The sequence below is a fragment of the Porites lutea genome, chromosome 4 (genome assembly GCF_958299795.1).
Source record: "Porites lutea chromosome 4, jaPorLute2.1, whole genome shotgun sequence".
Taxonomy (NCBI): Eukaryota; Metazoa; Cnidaria; class Anthozoa; order Scleractinia; family Poritidae; genus Porites; species Porites lutea.
In genome coordinates this window covers 563,921-584,988 of record NC_133204.1, presented here as the reverse complement: position 1 = coordinate 584,988, position 21,068 = coordinate 563,921, and the positions used below count along the sequence as shown (strand labels likewise).

Sequence of the window (21,068 nt, the reverse complement as noted above, 5' to 3'; positions counted from 1 at the left end):
ACGGTATATATCATTGAGTCCCAACCTAAAACAATATGAATTGGAAAACTAAAAAGCAAAAAGCACCAAAAAAAAAAACATTCTCACCTTCCCTATAACTTGAATAGTAGTACTGACGCTTTCCAGCAAAACTGATATTACAAACGGGTGATAACTAGAGATGGTTCCAAGAAGGTGTTTTCCTGTTTTCGAACATGACTCTCTCGTCTGACTGGCAATGAAAGAAACCTGCGAGAATACAAAAGACAACTCTTAAAAAAAATATGGCGCGTTCTCATGAAAACTTTGTACACCGAAATAGTATTTTCATAACAAGCGTTTTCCTAGAAAGCTATGAATTCAGCCTAAAGCCACGAACAAAATGTTGATGCCTGTGTCGCTTGCAAGAATCGCAATACGTCAGGCTATGTCTTAAGGGACTCTACGAACAAATTAAATGTCCCTTTACCAAGAACCAACTACCTAAAAAGGAGCTTTAGCTATAGAGGTGCAACTCTCTGGAACAGTCTGCCCTGCAATCTTAGGCAAGAGAAATCTCTAAATCGTTTTAATTGTTAAACTTTCATTTTAGTTAATTAAGTTAGATACACGGCATTTATGGAAAACAGGTATAGTTTAGTGTAATTTTGAGTAGTATTTTTAAGAGACTCTTTAGATATGTATTTATTATTATTAAATATTGTTATGTAGTTATACTTTATATGTAATAAAAAACCTGATGAATGTTTTACCGTGTTAAAATAAAGATTTGAAATTTAAGACTATCATCCATACCTTGTAAATCTGCGAGGTGATAGCCTCAATGAATTCTCTTTCTTTTCCATCTCTTGAGGTGGCAATGTTCGCAAATGTGGTCAGCAAGAAGATAGCCTCTGACTGAGACATTCTTGCAAGCTGATCAATAAATTCCTCATGTCGTCCTGTATAGATAGATATCATACTTCAAATTACACGTTTTGTCCCTGAAAACAAGCTCAATAAAACCGGCTGCAAACGGTTTATGTCGGAAACATGCAGGGGCGACTTAGGTGATATCGTGTAACATTAAACGCGATATATCTACCTTCTAAAACTTCCCTCCAGTCATTTCTCATTAATTCCTCTCGTTGAATGCTTGCCACAGAATCAAGTTTGCGGATATCTAAGTGAAGTGCTGAAAATAACTTCCAGAGGGTATCAGAAGAGACACTTCGAAATGGCATGTCGGCCAAAAACTGCCAGGCACCAAGTCTACAAAGAGAATAAAACCGTGTGTAAGTAATAATTATATGAAGACGTTTACAGTTGATATGGATACGTGACAGCCACGCTGGTATTGTAAATGCCATCTGACACATGATTATCGGGAAGAAGGGTGCTATTACTCGGAAGCTAAAAATAACTACATGTAACTGAAACTTTCACATTTCTCTTCAGGAAAAAGTTGTTTCAAAATTCATCATGATAAACCACTGATAAATAGAGTGCATTATTTCAGTCTATGATTGTAAATGCTTGTGGGAAAAGCAGTAAGTGCATATTCCACTCCAACCCCCCCCCCCCCCCCTCCCTCCCCTGGACGGGATGCCAGTCCGTCCATCCGCTGGTAGCCATTTATACACCAGTGGGCCCAGCTGTTCGAAGGCCGATTGGCGCTAACCCAGGGTTAGATTTTGACCCGGACTTCTTTTTCTTTTTATCAAAAGCATTTTCTCGGACAATTTTCTCTATTCTTTTTAGAGTATCCTATCACCAAATCGTAGACAAAAAGAATTCAGCTGAATTTGATTTTTAAGCTTTCATATCTGAATTCATATTTCGTACTAACCCTGGGTTATCTTAACCTTGCTTTGAACAACCCAGCCCAGGGTGGAGTGAGGCACTATGAGAATAAACCGTTTCGCCCAAGAACACAACACAATAAGAAAGACCCTGGCCGGGCCTCGACCCAGACCTTTTGATACAGGAACCAAAGAACTAACCAGTGGGCCATTGTGCCTCCAATATATATTATCTCCATTGGTTGTGCAAAGGGATTCAATTTTGACTTCTGCACTGGATGATTACAAGAAAGAAAGATTGCGAACCAAAATTGTCACAGAGCATCTATCACGAACTGAGCAATTTTATTTTTATTTTAATATAATGCTGTTGCCACGTTAAATACCTGTGCGCACTTATGATCTGGTGTGCAGCTCTAAGAAAAAATTGATCAACTTCTACTTGCAAACGATTTAGAGAATACTGGTCACCAGGTGGAAAGGAGTGTGGAGCCGTATCTTCTGTGTCTACGCATACATTAACTCTCCAACTTCTGTAGTCAGACCAGTGATCCAACGCATACTGAACGATCTGCCTAAAGAATTTTACATTAAACTTAATTATTACATCAAGGTATAGAGTATGATTCCCAAAAAGGTACAGTAGACATGTCAAAATGGAAGAACAACAGTTAAGTTCATTTCTAACTTAAATCATCTACGCATCAATTGAAATCAAATTTCTTCTGCAAGATAATCATTAGAAAGTCTTAAAATGTAAAATCGGGTGGCTTCAAGGTTCCACATCAGAAGAATAATAATTAGAAATGTTTGAGTGACGAGCATAAAACATTAAATATCATTTTACAAGAGCCATGTTTGGTTTGAAAGCAAAAGTTTGGGTGATAGGAAACTCTTAGAACGATCTGCCTAAAGAATTTTACATTAAACTTAATTATTACATCAAGGTATAGAGTATGATTCCCAAAAAGGTACAGTAGACATGTCAAAATGGAAGAACAACAGTTAAGTTCATTTCTAACTTAAATCATCTACGCATCAATTGAAATCAAATTTCTTCTGCAAGATAATCATTAGAAAGTCTTAAAATGTAAAATCGGGTGGCTTCAAGGTTCCACATCAGAAGAATAATAATTAGAAATGTTTGAGTGACGAGCATAAAACATTAAATATCATTTTACAAGAGCCATGTTTGGTTTGAAAGCAAAAGTTTGGGTGATAGGAAACTCTTAGAGCTACGATCTCTACCAGGTAAACAAGATCAAACAAGCCACATTGTTCGAAAAACTCCCACAGTAATTTTCCAAACCGTTACTCACTGAACCATCGTGGTAGGTACACACCCAAATATAAGCCCACAAGTTTGAATTTTAAGAAACAAAATACCTGATAGTTCGTCCAACTCTTTTGACAAATGCCCTGTAACGCACTTTCTCATAGGTACGGAAAGCATTTCCCATCACGTACACAGTACATGATGCAAATGCCAACATTCTCATGATATCACGACTTGTAGTGAGCTCAACATGATAGTGTGATTCAGTAAGGAGATCATCTGCAAATTAAGAAAAAAGGAAGTTCACAAAGCAAGCAATCAAAAAAGGAAAACTTCTCTGCCGGGTTCCTTGGATTAGGTTAGTGAGCCGGTAACGCCGAAGACCTTATTATCAGCAGACTTGGGAGCTACATCTGATTCAACACTAGAAGGGTGAACACACTATTTCAATAAATGATTTCAATGATAGGGAGGCAATAAGGGGGTAAAGAATTCTTTTAACATAGTTTAACTTATGATATATAACTGACTTTTGCACAATAAAACCATTTTTATTACATATAAAGGTAGACAGTTATAACCCTTTGTTTAGCATCTCAAGAGAGATAGACGTATTACCCTTCAGCAGGCAAATACAGAGTTGTTGATAGCCTAAAACAGGGTGAGACAGAACTGAACACTACACAAGCATTAGACTGCATCTTGGAGTGCAACAATCGAGTATGTACAAAGTAAGGGGAAGGTAAAACAGTTCATGGAGTTGTTTAAAGGAGCTGTGTCACGAAATTCAGCCAAATTAGGAAATTACAAAATGCCTGTTAAATTAAGAGAAACAAAAAAATAACCGCTTAAAACTTTAAAGGGAGGTTAAAATAACATAACAGAAACAACAGATGCCACGGATGGGCAAAACTGAAGAAGATTGAAACGGATTGAAATTAAGGTTTTTGAAAACTGTTCAGCCTAACAGTTTTTCAAAGTTGATCGCTGCTGCTTACGACTTCAAAAATAATGCTCAGGAGACATATTTGTTTGCCTCAGATCTCTGATTTTGTCATTTACGTGTAATTTCTTTGCTTACTTCAAGTTCCATAGCAATTGAGGGCGGGTAATTGGCAAAACTAAACAAAATGAACTGGACTGCCGTGACACACCCCCTTTAAGTATCTATAAAACACATCTGATTTTGAGTCATTCCTTACTAGGTGTGTTAGGATCCATTTTAAGAAGGTGCTTGAAAATAGCATCAAATGGAAACTGTGAAAATACGGCAATGAGATCACTTTCTTCAATCAGCATCCAACTGGTTTCGGGATCCTCATCCTGAAAATGAAACTTTGTGGTCAGAATATCTTTTCAGCATGTCTGTCTATGAAAATGAGCTGTTGTCCAAGAATACATTTCAGGTAAGAAAAACAAAACATCAGCTGTCAGTATTAGGTGCAATTACCTACGTAACCATCTCTTTTCTATCATACTAATATGCACATTAGTGAACAATAACCTACCAAAGAGAAAAATCCCAGCAAACTTGTCAATGGTTTCATTGTAGCGCTGATTTTAATAGAATCATGGAACTTGCATGTGATTAATGAGCATTGATACTTTACAGTATGCACAGTAAAGTATGGACAAAAAGGTATAATGTAACAGGAAGTTTTCAGCCCTGCATATTATTAAATCTGACAAGATTGCATCACTCAGACATTCAAAGGAATCAAGCAATAACTTAAGTCTGATTGCAAATGAATACAACAAACTATTACCACAACACATGGTGTAAGAAGACTGCCAACACACACCTCATCTAAAAAGAAAAACAATTGTCTCGAGCCGGAATCAAATGGACGTCTCCCTGGTTTGTACTCGGGCATGATAACCACTACTGCCTACACCACCAAGGCAACCACGCTGGCAACGTTGTGGCCACTTTAGCATGTAAGCAGAATCATACGACGTCTGGTCGATAAGTTATCTTTGTTAGTAAACCAAGTCTCAAGTTCATTTATTCAAAAATTGTACAAGTTAAAGCTTGTACATACACAGAACTAACCTCCAGAGATTCACCATCATCATCCACAATAGTCCAGCTTATCAGACTGACAGCACCTAAAAAATTACAAAGTACATCCTGTATCACTTCAAGTTAACAACTGCAAATCATTCCTCATCCGGTGTTTCCCACAAGCGCAATGGATTATTAATGACACGACTTCCCCTTTCAAAAATTGAACTGTTATCTAGCAATGGCTTATAAATAAGGGCAAATCTGTCATGGCAATAAATAGATAGATTTATTATTCGTCCAAAATATTTCATCCTTTCTGACTGCCTCACATCTCCAGGCTAATTCTTAATAACCAGCCAGCATTGACCAAATTTGAGGAGACGCAAGCAATATACCATCGCTTCAATGGTATATTTTCTTGGAAAAGAGGTGGATCAATGGTATATTTGCCTGGAAATGAGGCTGGTTGGGCAACAGTGAACTAAACAGAAGTGCAGCAGATCTATACTGGGTTAAGCTAATGGAAACAATTTACGTTGTTTTCCTATTGCAAGCTTTTGTAGAAAAGTGTCTCTTTCCCTGCAAGAAAAAACAATGAAAATATAATTAACATAATAAATATTTCATCTTTGGGGTATTTGTTTTATCAGTAGGTGTATATTTTGCTGGTCAATTCTATCCTTGGGTTCAAATTTTACTCTCCTTTTTTCAAACTAATCAACAAACACTACCATACCCAACAACAAAAGAATATACAAAATTGAATATGACAAACATTGAATATAAACAGCCTTGGTTAACATAATAAGCTTTAATCTAAAGAAAATTCCTAATAGCGAAGTGAGCAATGTCATCTTTAAAGAGCTGTGTATAATGAATATTGTTCTACCTTATAAAAACCAAGTGACAATCTCAAACTGAGTCTGAGTTGCAAAATTTATACTACCCTACAACTGTTTTGTTTCTTCTAAAGTTCTCACCTAACAGGATGCAGGAGAGCAGATAACATTGCGACAAAATGATGAACAAGAGGATTGTCCCAGTAATAAGGTTCATCAACAACATTATAGCCTTGGGTTTTGAACTGTGGCACAGGGAACTGGATGAAATGAGCTATTTTACTGGTAAAACCTGCTGGGCATCTCAGCATGTGATTTAACAGGAATACAAGGTCAGCTAATGATGCAACACGAAGGAGAATAGCAACCTGTTTAAAAGAGAACATGCACTATTACGTATTTACCATATTTCCTTGAATACTAGCCATCCCTCGATTTATCACCTTCCTCAAATAATCCCCCCCCACCCCTCTAGCCATCTTCTCTTTCTTTTATACCCTCTCTGTCAAGTTGAAGTGGAGTCTGATCCAGCAAAACTGATCAGTGACTATTCAAGCTCTAACACCAATGATATTGACAATGAAAATTAGTTAATAGGGAACCAAATTTGGAACACTTAAAAAGCCCATGTTCAGTTTATTTGATGTGATCATTTTTTGATTTAATGGAATAATAAAACAAAATATTTAGAGCACAACTTCCAGTGGGCAATATTTAAAATAATCACCTCCCTCGAATTGTCGCCTTCCCTCAAATAATCACCCTGTTTTAGTGCAAAAAAAATTATAATCGCCACGAAAAAAAGTAATAAATAGAATAATAGAGAAAGAAAGGGAAATCCAAAAACTAATTTACAGTATAAAGCCTAAAATTACATGATATAGCTATATACAATAAAAAGCCTAATTACGTAATAGAATATAGATATTATTGAGAATTAGCTAGAACCTTAGCTGGCGGACTGATTTTTCAAAAGTTGACAATGTACTTAGGGATCTTAAGGTATCAGAAACCTTGTTCCAAGTAATAGCCACCAAGTATGAGGAAATATGGTAAATGCATATGAAGACTGGCTAAATGTAATTTAGGCGAGGTTAAACATGAGACAATGCTGGCCAGCAGTCTCAACCACTAATCGTATGTGGGGTGGTCCTGGGGTTTAGCAGGGCCTTAGTGATTTTACAGTACTGTGGCAGAAGTCAATCATTTTGCCCCCAAGTCCCTCCTCTCTGGATGCTTTTCTTGGTATGTGCCTTTTTCCACTGAGGTTCTCAGTGTAACGATGCCTGGTGGGTGCCGCTCACAGGGTTGTCATGGTTACCTTCTAGGCTCGCTTGCGGCCCCCTTCTGTTTCACCAGGCACCTTTCCCACACCCATCTATTGTTGATGGGTTTAACTGTGGATTTTTAATTTATCTTCAGATAAACCCTCAAACACATAGGGTCAAGTCTGTAGAATGAAGTGAAACAGTGGTGGAATACATTATCAAGAAACTTCTATACAAAGTGTGACCATACTTTTAGAGTTACTGAGCACTTTTCAGATTAAAAACTATAGTCGAACTTCCTGTAAGGGACCACACAAAAAGCAAAGACCTGCCAGTCACTTATGGGAGGAGGTTGCTCATGAGAATCACACCACAGGGGGTCTTTCAAATGTATTAATATCAATGCACTTGCATGCATACATCTTGTAAGACGAATAAAATATGGTCCTTAAAAAGGCCTTTATGGTTTATGTTTATACAAAAAGAAACATGCAAAACTAATGAAACTTACATTTTGCAACAGTTAAAAAAATTAAAAAGCTAAAGGTCTTGACTAGTCTAACACTTCTGCTGACATTCTTCAAAAATAAACTACAGGTACATCATACCATTTGCTCCATCCAGCCATTCATAACAGAAACAAATTCTGTATCCTGGATTGGTTGTCGGACAAACATGAATAATACGCTGATACAGTCTCGTAACTTTTGAATTTCATTCTGAACCTCTTGGTTCATATCAGCAGGGCATAACTCTGTACAAACAAAATACTTGGTTGTTAGGTAGCACAATAATTTTTAATAATAATAATAATAATTTAAGTTGAGACTTGCTTTTACTAATATGATCTTCACTTACAAATAACGAGTAACTAATATAGTCTTCACTTACCAGTAATGAGTGTATCAGTTGTAACACCAGATAAAATTGATGAATTACGCAGCATATCATAGATATACATGTCAACATGGAGGCGAGCAAGTTGACATGTATATTTCTGCAATGCAAGAGTCTATAAAAGAGAACAAAAAATGCAAGGTCATGAAACACACTGTTTATCATGGTTAGCATGTATTTTAGGGTCTCACTACTTGGATATTGATTGCAACATTTTGGCCGCATTCCGTAGGTCTTCATCAGGCAATTGTGTTGATTTACTGAGTAGGAGTATCTGCGCCACCATAGCTGTTAGTGATTGGTGTATCACGAACCTTGTTTATGGTTTGGTGGCTTTTGATCCAAAGCATTGTTGGTATTATTAGAGAAGGAAACTGTTCCGATCCATCAGCAGTCTGATCATAGGCATCCACGTATGCTTCAAGAATCTTAATTCCTTTGTCCCAGTTGATGTTGTTAGGATGAAGTCTTGCGTGAATGCTGCCTCTTTCATTTTTCAAGAGTACCAGTCATAAATAAACTTAACCTTGTCCCAAAGCAGATAATGCCTGGTCTTATTGGCGTGTTCAGAAACAGTTGAAGTTTGAGATCATGAAAGCCACATATCCCCATGGTGCTCCTTTAATAACCCATTCATGCATCTACCTTCCCATTTTGCAATTTTAATTTCCACCCCAAGTATATGAATATATTGGCAAAACCCGCTTCCTAAGAGAGAGGTTTGTGATACACCAATCACCAACAACCACAGTGCAGGTACAAATAATCCTTGTAGGTCAGTCCACGGTCACCTGATGAAAACCTGCAGTACGTGGTCAAAACGTCACAATCAATATCCTAGTGACAGTCATGAGACAAAGGATAAATAAAAAACTATATATAAGAATGATTACACCAAATAAATCTACAATTGACAGGTACCAGTGCATATAATAATAAATGTTATTTAGCCTGGGTCACCTGGCTAAATAATGGATTTACACTTTACAATCAAAATGTGAACACTATGAAGCTATAGGATTGTCTATAATTAAACAATTAGAGGCAACTGACAGTCAGGACAATTTGAGTGCCAGCAAGAATGGTAGATATTAATGGCCTGTGTACCACTTACCCCGCGGGGTCGGGTTGGGAGCCGGGGCCGGGATCAGGGTCTATATATTTTTCAAAGAATGCTGTTTTAGGGTTAGGGTTAGGGTTAGGGTTGACACTAATCCTAACCCTAGCCTAACCCTAACCCTAACTAACAGGTCTTTTAAATGTCCTATGTAAATTCCTTCCAGTAGAGTTCGCTGCCACATAGAAGCCAGAAGCTACCTGTATGACAGCACTTTTGGAAGTGTTGCCGACCGGTCTGCAATAATTATTCATTTCAACTTGAAACAGTTAACAAAACATGCAGGCAGTTACAAGCAAAGCTATCATCTCAAAGTTTTTTTTAAAAGGTAGTTTTAAAGGTAGTCCAGTGGTATAAAGTGACTTAATTATAAGCATGTTTTACAAAAATATGTAAATACCTATCCTTCACAAAAATAATAACACAACAGCCTACAGGTCGCAGAGGTAAAAATTTATTCGTGTGTTTGTCATGGTAAAGCTTTACCGCTGATTCTTGAGATCGCTCAAGAATTTTGGCCATGACACTTGAGGTTTTTAGATTTGCGTCTTGCGTGAGGGTGGCAACAACTTACTTTTGAGCAGTACTGTAGGCACCTTTCTGTGCAAACAGACAGTTATTATGTTATCACATGTACAGGTGTGTTTTTGTCACTGTTACCTCATGTAAAGCCTTGTGTAGTTTGTCTAAAATGTTATCAATCTCTTTTGGGATGCTTTGGTTCATCTCAACTTGCTGGTAAGTATGGTTATGTGTCACATTCACTTGATCCAGACATTTTCCCTGAAAGTAACATTAACTGTTACTATTAAATTTTAATAGTGACTTAAATCTGGAATAAATTCATTAAGTTACTAAATTCAATACACCCCGCAGTGAACACAAAATAAGAATATCTGCTAATTTGCAAGGGAGACATTATATTATTAAAAGAATAAAACAAACAAAAATGTCATTGAATAATCACCCCAAAAGTTAAAAGACATACTTTTTCCAAGACAGGACAAAAAGAAACTCATGACAATAAAATGCAGTTGTTGCATCATAAAAAGGATAAGCCATCTAGAATGAACAAAACAGTTCTTTCCCTACCTGAGCTCCTACTGAAAAATCCTTAGTAATCCATAACTGGTCTTTTTTCTTCTCACACTCAGCAAGCAAAATCTATGACAAACAAGATAATATAATAAGTAGTCAGAGCAGCAATTGCCCAGTCTAATCTGTATTGAACTTCCCTCAAGCATGCTTTTTCCAATACTTTCATAACTTGTTATCACAAAAAATGGAAAAAAATCCTGTGGAGGACTTTTCTGTGCGGACTCATATTTGATAAATTAAAAAATTTAGTTTGCTAAAACATACCAACACACAGGTATTTTGAAATCATGAATCAGCTGAGGAGGAAGTTAACTGCTGTTAGAACACATTCACTCTGAGCAATAAGATTTATGGTTTTGGTAATCAGTTAAAACTGCCCTAAAAGAGTGATCAACATCAAATTTATCCTTGTTAGACATCATCAATGCCTTATTTTAAACAGAGTGGTAAAAATATTATTAAGGACATGATACATGTACTGTAACACAAGATGAATAATTTAACACTTTGATTACTTCCCTCCACTTAAATTCTATACTTACTGGGAAATGTATAGACTGGAGATAACAAACTGAGAAATTGAATTTTTATGTTAACATTGAAAGGGTTAACCACCAACCTCATATTCTTTAATTGCCACAGCCAAGGCATTTCTTCCTCTGAAATATGCACTGACTAGCTCATAGAACTCATGATCATCTTGTTTACTTATCTGAAAACAAAATGGCAATTACACTCCAGCAATTTTGTCCCACTAGAATGACATATATATTAAATGCATTAAACATAAACTCCCACCAACATACATTGTAAAACTAGCTATATGATGTACATTTTTACGTAATCAATATTATTCTCTGAAATCTACCCACACCCCACCCAGAAATCAGCTTTTGTTGTGTGTGGCTAGTGTAGTGAAATACATTGTTGGTTGATTGATATAAACCTTTGTTAAGCCCCTGAAAGACCTCCCCCCCCTGGACTCTTGGAAAAAATGGAAAACATTCTGATGCTGTGACTCAGATTCCATGCGCTTATGACTAGGCTTGGAACTCTGAATTTTAAAATTTTACCGGGTCATAAGCACTCTTGTGATTCTCATAATGACACCATCTCTTGTAAAAATATCGTAAATAGAAAGGTTTAACAAACAGGTAATAAATTTTCACATTTTGAAGCAATTTGTGATTATTGACGAGATCAAGCAAAACTAACTATGAGACTAACTATGGAGAACTGACAATTTGACTAACAATAGACGACTGTTTAACCGTGACAACAGACGGATCAAAACGCACCAATTACTGATTATGAGTCTTCATAGCCAATAATATCATGGCTTAACTGACAGACGACCAAAACCATCGCAACGTAATTGACCAATCAGATCAATAACCAGAGTATAACACCATCAACTGAAGTGATACACCTCACTTTGACTCTGAAGATAACTACCACACAGGTTGTCGAAACATCAGTCACTGTCAACAACAACAGTCTTATTCAGGACTACGTTCACCCGGACAATCAAACTCAACCTACTTTTGAATTTGTGATTATTGTTGTAATATTATTTTTAAATTTGCAAGCAACCAGCATGCTTGCAACTTGGAGTAATGCCACTTGAAAAAGTTACATGATAAAGAGCAAAATGACATTTGACGTGCGTCAAATCATACCCTGAGGAAATGCTCCACAAATCCTTCCATCTGTTCAAGCAATGGGTTGAAGTAGAAAGTTTTTAAATGATCCTCACTAAAAGCCTCCAGAGTAGTTCTGTACTGTCTTATGCTTGACACTATTAATAAAATGAACAACAAAATATGTTACGTAACTCAGCTAAAACTGTACCAATTCATTTATGTACTGTCCTTAATGACGCAGACATAAAAAAATGTTTAAGTATAAAAGAATTACCAGGTGGAGCAAAGACAATTCTTCAGCTCAAGTAACTGCTGACATCATTGGTACCAGGAGTTTGTATCCTTAAACGCTGTACATGTTATTGTTGATCCTATGTCCCTGACAGTCATGTATAAATGCCCTTGTACCAAAAAATTATCACATGGAAGTACCAATATGTAAATACGCACATAAGTGAGTTATCAGTAAGTCATCATCCTATTCCGATCTCTCCCCACCCCACCCATCTCCGCCCAGCCTCTATTTTGGGTTCCGCTAGCATTTGATGGCCACCTTGATAAAAAAGGGATTGAAAGGTGGCCATTGTATACCTGCCAACTATATTTTCAATTTAAAGAAGTGACATCTTTATCCTGTATCCTGAGAGTGCCAGGATTTTTCATAGGGGTCTGATAAAAAAGGAAGATGTCCGAAGACTTCTGAAGACGTTCCCAAGGGTTCCGTCTGACACAAACACGAGAACACACAGGAAAACGACCCCGTCTCAAGTGCCTTTCTCTCACTGATTCCAGTTTCTTTAAAAAATTAATGTATTTTTTCAAAATGTGCCAGTTGATACTGTAATGGCTCGACCTTTTCTATCCGACAAGAGAAATTGGAAAACAGGCGTGAGTAGGCGTGGCATGGAATTTTTCAATCCACAGGCGTGACTTTTGGCAGGTATACCACTGCAGGAAGGTTAAAGAAGGTGAAGGTATAGCTCCAGAGAATATCCGTATATCCTCCATAAAAGCAAAATTTTTTAAGACCCCCATGACCTTCTGGAAAATTCCAATTAAGCCTCTTATATTTCCTTTAAATTTTTCCACATACAATTTATTTGCCACAGCAAACAAAAATGGTTATATTAGGCTATGTTCACACTCTACTGAATAGCTTTTCGTGTCAACACGAAAAGCTATCCAGTATACTTTGAACAGCAACGGCACAGAAGAGGAACAAGTCATTCACAGACATTGAACATTGTTCCAGAGCGGTTGAACGAGAGGGTTTTGTTCTCTAAATCCCAATTATTTACATTAGCTCAGTGAATTTCAGCCCTCTTTCCCAGTTATTCACTTCCGCTACAGTCAAGACACCTGTTCATACTACACCACAGTTTGGCCCAGAACCTATCCATTGTGATAAGCTCCACTTTCCAGATTGGTGTCGTGTAGCTTCACTCCATTTACTACAGAAATTGTGGGCCAAACTCAGCATTATGTGTGAACAGAAGCCCTATCGGGAATGATTTTTGTGCTGGTGCAATAGCTGTTCAGTGTAGCTAGTGTGAACATAACCTTAAAAGGGTGGATAAATACCTGCTTCACTTGCTAAAGAGTCCAGTTTTGGATACATTTCAGAGGCTTTCACTTGTCTGTCAGAAATCACTTGTGAAGGTACATCTTTAACATCTTCTTCAGTTGCTACATTTTCCCCTGAAGCACTTGCAATTGTGTTTTTTGATGCATGTTGTACCATCCTAGGTTCTTTGGGGATGTCAGTGACTGAACGTGGATCACCATTTTCTGTCTTCATTGCATTAACAGAAACATCAGATGTCTTGTTTTGATCAATAGTTTGAATTTCATCCACATGTGGAATTTCAGTTTTATTAGAATCACTTTTAAAATCAGAATCATCATCATTCTTTCCCTCTGTGGGGCTATCAAGCTGTATTGTATTAAAATTTCCTGAAGTGTCCCTGTGCAGATCCTCCCCACTATTCTCCGATTTTGTACTGTTTCTATCCAATTCTACTTCAACTTGTGGATGAAAAGATAATTTGTTTTCTCGTTTCTCTGCATCTTCGGTTAAATCACCTCTTCCTTGTACGTTTGACGTAGAATTTTCGTCACTTCGTTGAATATCTATTTCGTTCTTTGAACTTTCAATAACACTGTCATTTTCAGCAATTAAGCCAGGCAAGTTCGATTTGGCGGAATCGTCGGCTAAAGTTTCACTTACACAAGCAGTGCCGCTTGATTCTCCAGCAGTGGTCGCTTCTGTTTTTGTTAAATCATTACAGGTATCACCTATCAAATCAAGAAAATAGCAAACTCAGCTAAATCAAACAAAAATTACGTTATCAATGCATGTAGGTTCATCAGTTTATACACCCGATAACAAGTCGCGAATGGAATCATTCAAACCTTTTGAGTCTTCAGTTACTTCATCTTTTTCTGTAGTTTTCGTTGATTTCTCTTTGAGCTTTTTCTTGTGTTTTCTCTTTGGTTTACTGGCTTCCATTGCATAGTTCGACTCTGCTGGCCACCATACAGCTGATTTGAAGCTTATAAATAGCTGGATCAGTCAGGCAGTGGTCTATCCCGTGATTCCAACCGGTAACTTCCGGTTTGTATAGAAATCTAATATGGCGCGCAAACGTCAAACGGAAACTTTTTTAATATCAGCCAAAATCAGTATTATCTGAAGGGAACCAGAAAGCCCATTAGATGCCCGTTGTTTCTCTTTACTTCAATGCTTCTAGTTGAAATGCCCTTGTCCTGCCAAAAGTGAGTTACGCACGAAGGAAAATAAATCTGAGACCGCAATCTTTCTTGACAGCAGTACTCTGTCGATCAGTCATTATTAATTTTTTGTTCCAGAATCCGGAAAATGGCAGCAAAGTATTGTTCGAAGTTTAATTTATTATTTTTGGTGCTATTTTTAATCGTGATTCTGCAAGACAGTTGTGATGGGGAAAAAAAGAAATCGGAGCCAAAGAAGAAAAAGGAGAAAAGCTCTAAAATTGGAAAAAATGTGATGGATTATTCTGAAGCAGACATGCACAAACTCCTCGACCAATGGGATGTAAGCACATCACGGCGTTCTTAAGCTTAACATTTTATTGCTCACTTAATCTTTGCTTATTTGACCAAATTGCATGTTGATGTACATTCTCTTTTCTTGGATGCGTGGACGATGCAGATTATTTTTTGTTTGCATGTTGACAGGGTCCACAGGTGGTTGCATTCCACTATGCTTGTTCAACTCAGTAGTCCTTAAGGTCTTGACACCTTTTCTGAATACAGCCGACAATTTAAGACGCATTTTATGAACAATTTTTTTCCACGAAAATACATCACAAATTACAACTGCTGATTATTGTGCATAATCAGGTCAATCAGGGGTTTAGGTTTTGTTGACTTGCTTGTCAATCAACAACAACATACTGGTAAACAATAGTTTATTACTATTCGTATTCATAATATTATGATGCAGAATTCTGCATTTGTGTGTTTTGCTTACCCAGTTTTTAAAAGCTAGTTGCTTAATTATATGCTGAATTACTATGGACTGTCTCCTTTCTTAAATTACTCTTTTGCCAAGATTAAGGGCATAAATTATTTTTAAAAGAGATATATTGCAAGCAACTAAACATGGAGGTAGTTTTTTCCCCCCACCCCACCTCCTTCTTGGCTGCTGGTGTGGTTGTTTACAGTAACGACTTTTGCACCCTGCTGCTTATTGCCTTGGACAAAACTTTTTCCTGTGTCTCTATTAAACACATGAGACAATAAGCAGCATATTCATTGACATGAGAATGGTAAACTAACTGTTATATCAATTTATGATTTCTTGATATAGAACAAATTTCCTGGTTTCCTGCATAGGTTGTCTCAATTGCCCAGATATAAGATACTTTTCACCATTTTTGTCTTAGGCTGAAATCTAACCCTTCCTCAGGGGAGGAATTAAGGATTTTTTTAGTGTAGTTGGCTAGTGCATGGCCTTCTGTGAAGGAGGTCCCAAGATCAATTCCAACAAGGTGTGACCTCAAATCCTTCTTTTGGCTTCTTTCCTGTCCATGTAGTTTTATGTAGCTTTGAATACCTGTAGTCTCCAAATTGCATATCATCTGCTGAGGTTATCATCTCTGAGCCAGAATTATGTTCCCTTATGAACCTGTATAAGTAAATTTATACTTTAAATTTTTCAGGAAAATGATGAAGATATTGATGAAGATGACCGCTATGATGACTTTGATCCTCGTAAACCTGCATCACCAGGACCAGCTTTTGATCCTACCCAGTTCAAAGATGATCCAATGGCCCTGATGAAGTTGGCTAAGAAGGGAAAAGTTTTAATGATGTTTGCAACAGTGGCTGGTTCACCAAGTAAGAAAGACACTGAGCAAATAACAGCTAGATGGCAGTCCAGTCTTTTCAACGCACAGATTCAAGTTGAAAGGTACATGTCACAATAGTTGCAAATTATGAGTCATTGTGATAAGGTTTATGGTGTGGTGGCATGTTGGTGTAAATAATTATGGTTATGGCGTTTTACTTTTAGGGGAAGTTCAGGTTCAGAGCTTTGCCTGTCCTATAGCCATTGCATTGTTCATTTTAGGTTTAAAAAAAACTTTACTTCATGTTTTCCATTTTTTTTTTGTTTCTCTACCCACTGAGTATGAGTATAAATGGGCTCTGGTGACTGCTCAATACTTGTGTTCACATCCTCAACTTAGTCTTTGAAACATTATTCCCATTAATTCTTGAAAACAGTTTGAAATTTGAATTACTTCATTTTAAGGGCACAACAGTTTACAATTGGGGAAACAGGGAATGGGAAGTTGTAAATATGCCCACAAAAATAATTAGTGTCATAGGAAAAAGCTGTTGAGCACTTGCATTCCTGTTCAAAAACTCATTAATATTTCATGAGCTCAACAACCTATCACATCCGCTAAAATCCGTCATGTGCTCGTGTTTTAAACTGCGGTGAAACACTGTCAAACTTATTAGTCTGTCATCCTCATTAGTATTCTTTATATAAAAAATACTAATAAGGATGACATTTTATTTCATTGCACATGACCTATGAATATTTAATTTATCAGCACAGCAACTGACACAACAAAATGGTGGGTGAATTTTTAATGTTCTTTCAAAATAACACATGCAGTAAATGTGCTATTGCCAAAAATTAAACTTTGTTCTTTCACCAATTTAAACAGCCAAAAGTTCAGTGACACAGTGGTAATATCCCTATAGCTGTGTCCAAGCCTTGCAAGTAAGATTTGTTAGTTGTGAATATGCAGGGCCCGAGTACTGGATTTTTGTTTCCCTACCATTCGGCCATTCCAGGAAAATTTTTTCAAAGAATACATTTCAGTTGAATAGGTGACTTTGGGGTACTATTTTCAGTTAACTTCCTCTCTTCCTTGGCATTTTTAGGCTTCCGAAAAGCTCTGGAACAAGACGCTATGTCCTCTTCGGTTAGTGTTGTTCGTAGACTGGAAAATTTCTAAACAAGTGTGAGATTTGATTTTCTTACATAATAATTTCAATCGTATTGTTTTTCTTCTGTGCTAATTTCCAACGTTCACAAAAGCATCATTGTTATCAACTCCATTGAGACACGCTTTTCCAGGAATGTTTTTGAAGTCGTTCAATAAACTCACGGAGCAGGTGTTTGACTAGACACTGTTATTATTTTCATTCTAGGTACCTTGTTTCTGATGACCGTGTATTATTGATGCTCAAAGATGGCAGTCTTGCATGGGATGTTAAAGACTACTTAATAACACAACCAGACTGTCTGTTGGTGGAGTTTGAAAATCAGCAGTTTCCTGGAGCTGGAGACAAAACCGAGTCATCAAAAACAGAACTCTGACATACTCAGGCTTCTTAAGAAACAATGATGAGAAATGTTACAAGCTTCCCACACCATCTTTGTAAGGAATGTAAATGGGGAGAGGTCACTCCCATCACAGGAGTAGACTACAAAACATTAAGTATTTTTTAAAGGGTTTTTTTTTTCTCAAAATTGCTGCTCACAAGGTGTTAAGTGCCAGCCTAGAAAGCACTGTATTTTTAGCATCTCTCCTCAGCCTCTCTCTCTCTCTCTACTCTAGAGATTCATATAAACAGCACCAAAATATATGGCTGAACTTTTTTCAAGCACCAGAGTGAATCAGACCTTGGCAGGAATAAAATGACCTTGCTTTTATTTGCCAACTATTTTTATAAGTGTTTTCATGTTGTCTTTCTGAGATTAATTGGTTTTTTCAGCATCACACGGTTGTGAAATCAATTATTGCAGACACCACCATGAATTGTGCAGAAAGGCAGAAACCACAGAACAGATATGACATGACATGATAATAATTATTATGTACTGTCTAGGTTGTGTCCTCTAATTTTGGTACATAAGGTGACACTCCAATGACACCCAGCCCCACTCTACCAACAGTTTTCAAAGGTCAGCCCATACTTGTTCATACATGACAGAAAATTCTGATGGTGAATTTTAAGCCTGGTGAATAAAAAATTAATGAGAAAGACATTATTTTTCTCAGTCAGTGGTGACACATGTGGCTTATAAGAAAAAAAATCTGAGTACTCTTAGCCTGCATTAACAGGTGCTTTAGGAGCCAAGTGAGGCACTTTGGGTGAAGCACGAGATGAAGAGAAAAGCTTAAAAGCTTTAAGCTTTTATTATTTTTGCTTTCCCCTCTGTCTTGCACTTCACATCAAATGCCACATTTGCCTTGCTTGGCTCATAAAGTACCAGTTATGCAGCCTAGATAACTCCAAACAGGAGTCCAACCTATGACCCTCTGGTTACTAGTCCAGATGCTCTGCCACTAGGCTACAGGAGCTAGACTAGTGGGAGCTTTCTTAGGCCACAAAACTATGGTATGTACGTACATGCAACAAACATCCTGCATGCATACTGCTAGGACTGAAATGTCATGTACTTATGTGCAATGATAGATGTGAATACACGAGAAAGAGGTGAATTTAGTCAGTGACACAGGTTGCTCAGAAAAAAAAAATTGAGTACTCCTAATAGGAGTTGAGCCAACGACCTTCTGGTTACTAGTTCTAATGCTTTTCCATAGCCCCCCAAGTAGACATTCTAAGGTATTCATCACGCAATTTGGCTGGGGGGCCATTTGATGAGGTTTTATTTCCAACTTCTGTATTGTCCCCAAATCATCCCGAAACCAACAGAAAATACAAGACGACAAACAAAGGACTAAAGGTGAGTGATACATATTGAAAAGAATGGTAGAAATGTTTTTAATGTTACCATGAGAATCGCATGTTTTATTCCCCAACAATAAAAATCCTTTAGTGTCGTAGCAACATGTCATCACTGTGTTCAGAGAGTACCAATTCGTTTTACAAAGGTTAGACTGTTGCAGGCTCTGGGATAATCAGGTCCTCTGAATTGAGAAAGCGTGAACACGAAAGTAAACCGGGAAGAAACTTTTCGCGTGTCTTTCACTTTCGCCTCCACTACAATATCTGAGAGCCTGGAACAGGCTTTACAAAGGTCAGTAGACCCATACAGCTTGGGCTACCTGTGGAGCACCTAAAAAGCAAATCCCTGTTAGCTGTTTTTGCCTACACAACTACGCTGCGACACAACTAATATTTTGAGATTTCCTTCGATCTTTTACTTTGCAAAATTATCCAGTTCTCTTGATAGAGCGTGAACAACACCTATCTGGTCTTCAATCCATGCTTTGCCAACGGCTGCTCCTTTGCCACTCATATAATATAAGCTTATATGCTGCCACTTTGAAACTATGTCTTACATTTCTGAGAGGATTCATCGTCTCAACTTGCTACTTTTGACATCAGCGAAGCTTCCGCTCTGCAAACGGCCGGCAAAACAAAGAAGGATTGGGGAAGAATTGACGACAAACGTACAAGGCGTCTGATGATTTAAACAGACAGCTTAACGCAACAATGATATGAGTTATGAATGGCCAAACAAGTTTGCTGCAATTATGGTTCAAAACGGCGGGTACTAATTTTAAAAAACTGCAAACTCCCCATTAATTAAAAAAACTTAGCAAGGTTAACTTCTGAGAAGGTCGAGAGTCTAAGGTTGTCCGGAGTGGCGTCACCCTCTCTTCCTCGCCGCCATCTTTGAACCACGTGGCGAGAATTGAACACTCTGTGAAGCAAACATACGTTAGTTCAAAGGAGCTCTGACACTGGCTATTGACTTTTGAAGATTTAAAAAAGAGTGGTGGACACAGTGACAGTAAGCCCCGTTGAGTTGAACACCAGCCACGATGTCAGCTTGCATAACTTTGCTTCGACAAACCGTCCTTCCCTCGTCCAGCTCTGCAAGACGCTTCTTCGCCAAAAGACTCGAGAAAAACTCGCGTCTTCACGACTGGCACTCTCTGCCTCTGGTCCGGGGACTTTCCCCAAAGCCAACAAAGCGTTGTTGAGAAGAAGGCTTGAGTTTCCACACGCAGAACATGTGTTTTCAAAAGCGCTATCTCCTCCGTGTGTAGCTTCGTAGCAAGTCTTCACTGTGTCACACAACGTGGCTTGGCGTCACTTTGTTTTATAATGAGCTGCGAACCAATCCGAGAGGCTGTTACTAGTATGTTAGCGACGTCACGAGTGACCAATCAAATGCCACGTTCTATCTGAGCCACTCCTGGAAAGGCTGTACTGTGGGCTGCGTGCGGGATATATGGATTGAGGCAATTTCAAAATTGCTATGTCGTACCTTTCTTTGCTTTTAAAGAATAACGCCGAAAAACTCATTTTCGCAAAGTCCTGCGGAGTAAATTGATCAGTCGGAAGCAATTCTATAAATCAAGACTCCGGTCACATTTTGGTTCTTGTATATATCAGTTATCACCCTAGTTTGACCTAGTTTGCTTGTTCTTTCTTGTTAATTCTCGTTATTGGCCAAAGATTATGAATGGTTACGATGAAGAGTAAAAGAAATAAACAAACGACCGCGAACGAACTAATAAGAGAAAAAATACTGAGGATTGAAAAAAAAAGTAACCTGCGTGCAGACGTCTCCTACTTGGAAAAAACGGATAAAATATTGAGTATTTTTTGCTTATTTTTGCCCATTACAGGGGCGGATCCAGGATTTTTTTAGGAGGGGGTGCACTCGTCTCTTGCCCTACT

General features: G+C 37.7%; 2 protein-coding genes across 2 annotated transcripts in view; one reads left to right on the top strand and one right to left on the bottom strand.

Annotated features, from left to right (window-relative positions):
* LOC140935100 (ectopic P granules protein 5 homolog) overlaps positions 1-14,524 on the bottom strand; it is a 41,208-nt gene extending 26,684 nt beyond the window's left edge. The window contains exons 1-17 of the mRNA XM_073384635.1: positions 14,319-14,524; positions 13,488-14,201; positions 11,943-12,061; positions 10,883-10,975; positions 10,258-10,329; positions 9,826-9,948; positions 8,043-8,163; positions 7,760-7,905; positions 6,025-6,251; positions 5,580-5,623; positions 5,090-5,145; positions 4,239-4,359; positions 3,147-3,315; positions 2,147-2,335; positions 1,064-1,230; positions 775-920; positions 88-228 (exon numbers count right to left, since the gene is read on the bottom strand). Coding sequence (XP_073240736.1) covers positions 88-228; positions 775-920; positions 1,064-1,230; positions 2,147-2,335; positions 3,147-3,315; positions 4,239-4,359; positions 5,090-5,145; positions 5,580-5,623; positions 6,025-6,251; positions 7,760-7,905; positions 8,043-8,163; positions 9,826-9,948; positions 10,258-10,329; positions 10,883-10,975; positions 11,943-12,061; positions 13,488-14,201; positions 14,319-14,415 — 2,745 coding nt within the window. The 5' untranslated portion in view covers positions 14,416-14,524. The remainder of the gene's footprint in view (positions 1-87; positions 229-774; positions 921-1,063; positions 1,231-2,146; positions 2,336-3,146; positions 3,316-4,238; positions 4,360-5,089; positions 5,146-5,579; positions 5,624-6,024; positions 6,252-7,759; positions 7,906-8,042; positions 8,164-9,825; positions 9,949-10,257; positions 10,330-10,882; positions 10,976-11,942; positions 12,062-13,487; positions 14,202-14,318) is intronic.
* A 232-nt stretch (positions 14,525-14,756) lies between these two features.
* On the top strand, positions 14,757-18,131 carry LOC140934012 (LDLR chaperone boca-like). Its single transcript, XM_073383698.1, has 3 exons — positions 14,757-14,979; positions 16,109-16,359; positions 17,616-18,131. Exons 1-3 carry the CDS (start codon positions 14,785-14,787, stop codon positions 17,782-17,784), a joined length of 615 nt encoding a protein of 204 aa, XP_073239799.1. The 5' UTR covers positions 14,757-14,784; the 3' UTR covers positions 17,785-18,131.
* Positions 18,132-21,068: the final 2,937 nt, after the last annotated feature.

Bases quoted from the DNA above. Each gene is read 5' to 3' on its own strand.
- LOC140934012 (XM_073383698.1), top strand. From the start codon at position 14,785: ATGGCAGCAAAGTATTGTTCGAAGTTTAATTTATTATTTTTGGTGCTA. The intron at 14,980-16,108 runs GTAAGCACATCA...TAAATTTTTCAG, and splicing joins AACTCCTCGACCAATGGGAT to GAAAATGATGAAGATATTGA. The intron at 16,360-17,615 runs GTACATGTCACA...TTTTCATTCTAG, and splicing joins GCACAGATTCAAGTTGAAAG to GTACCTTGTTTCTGATGACC.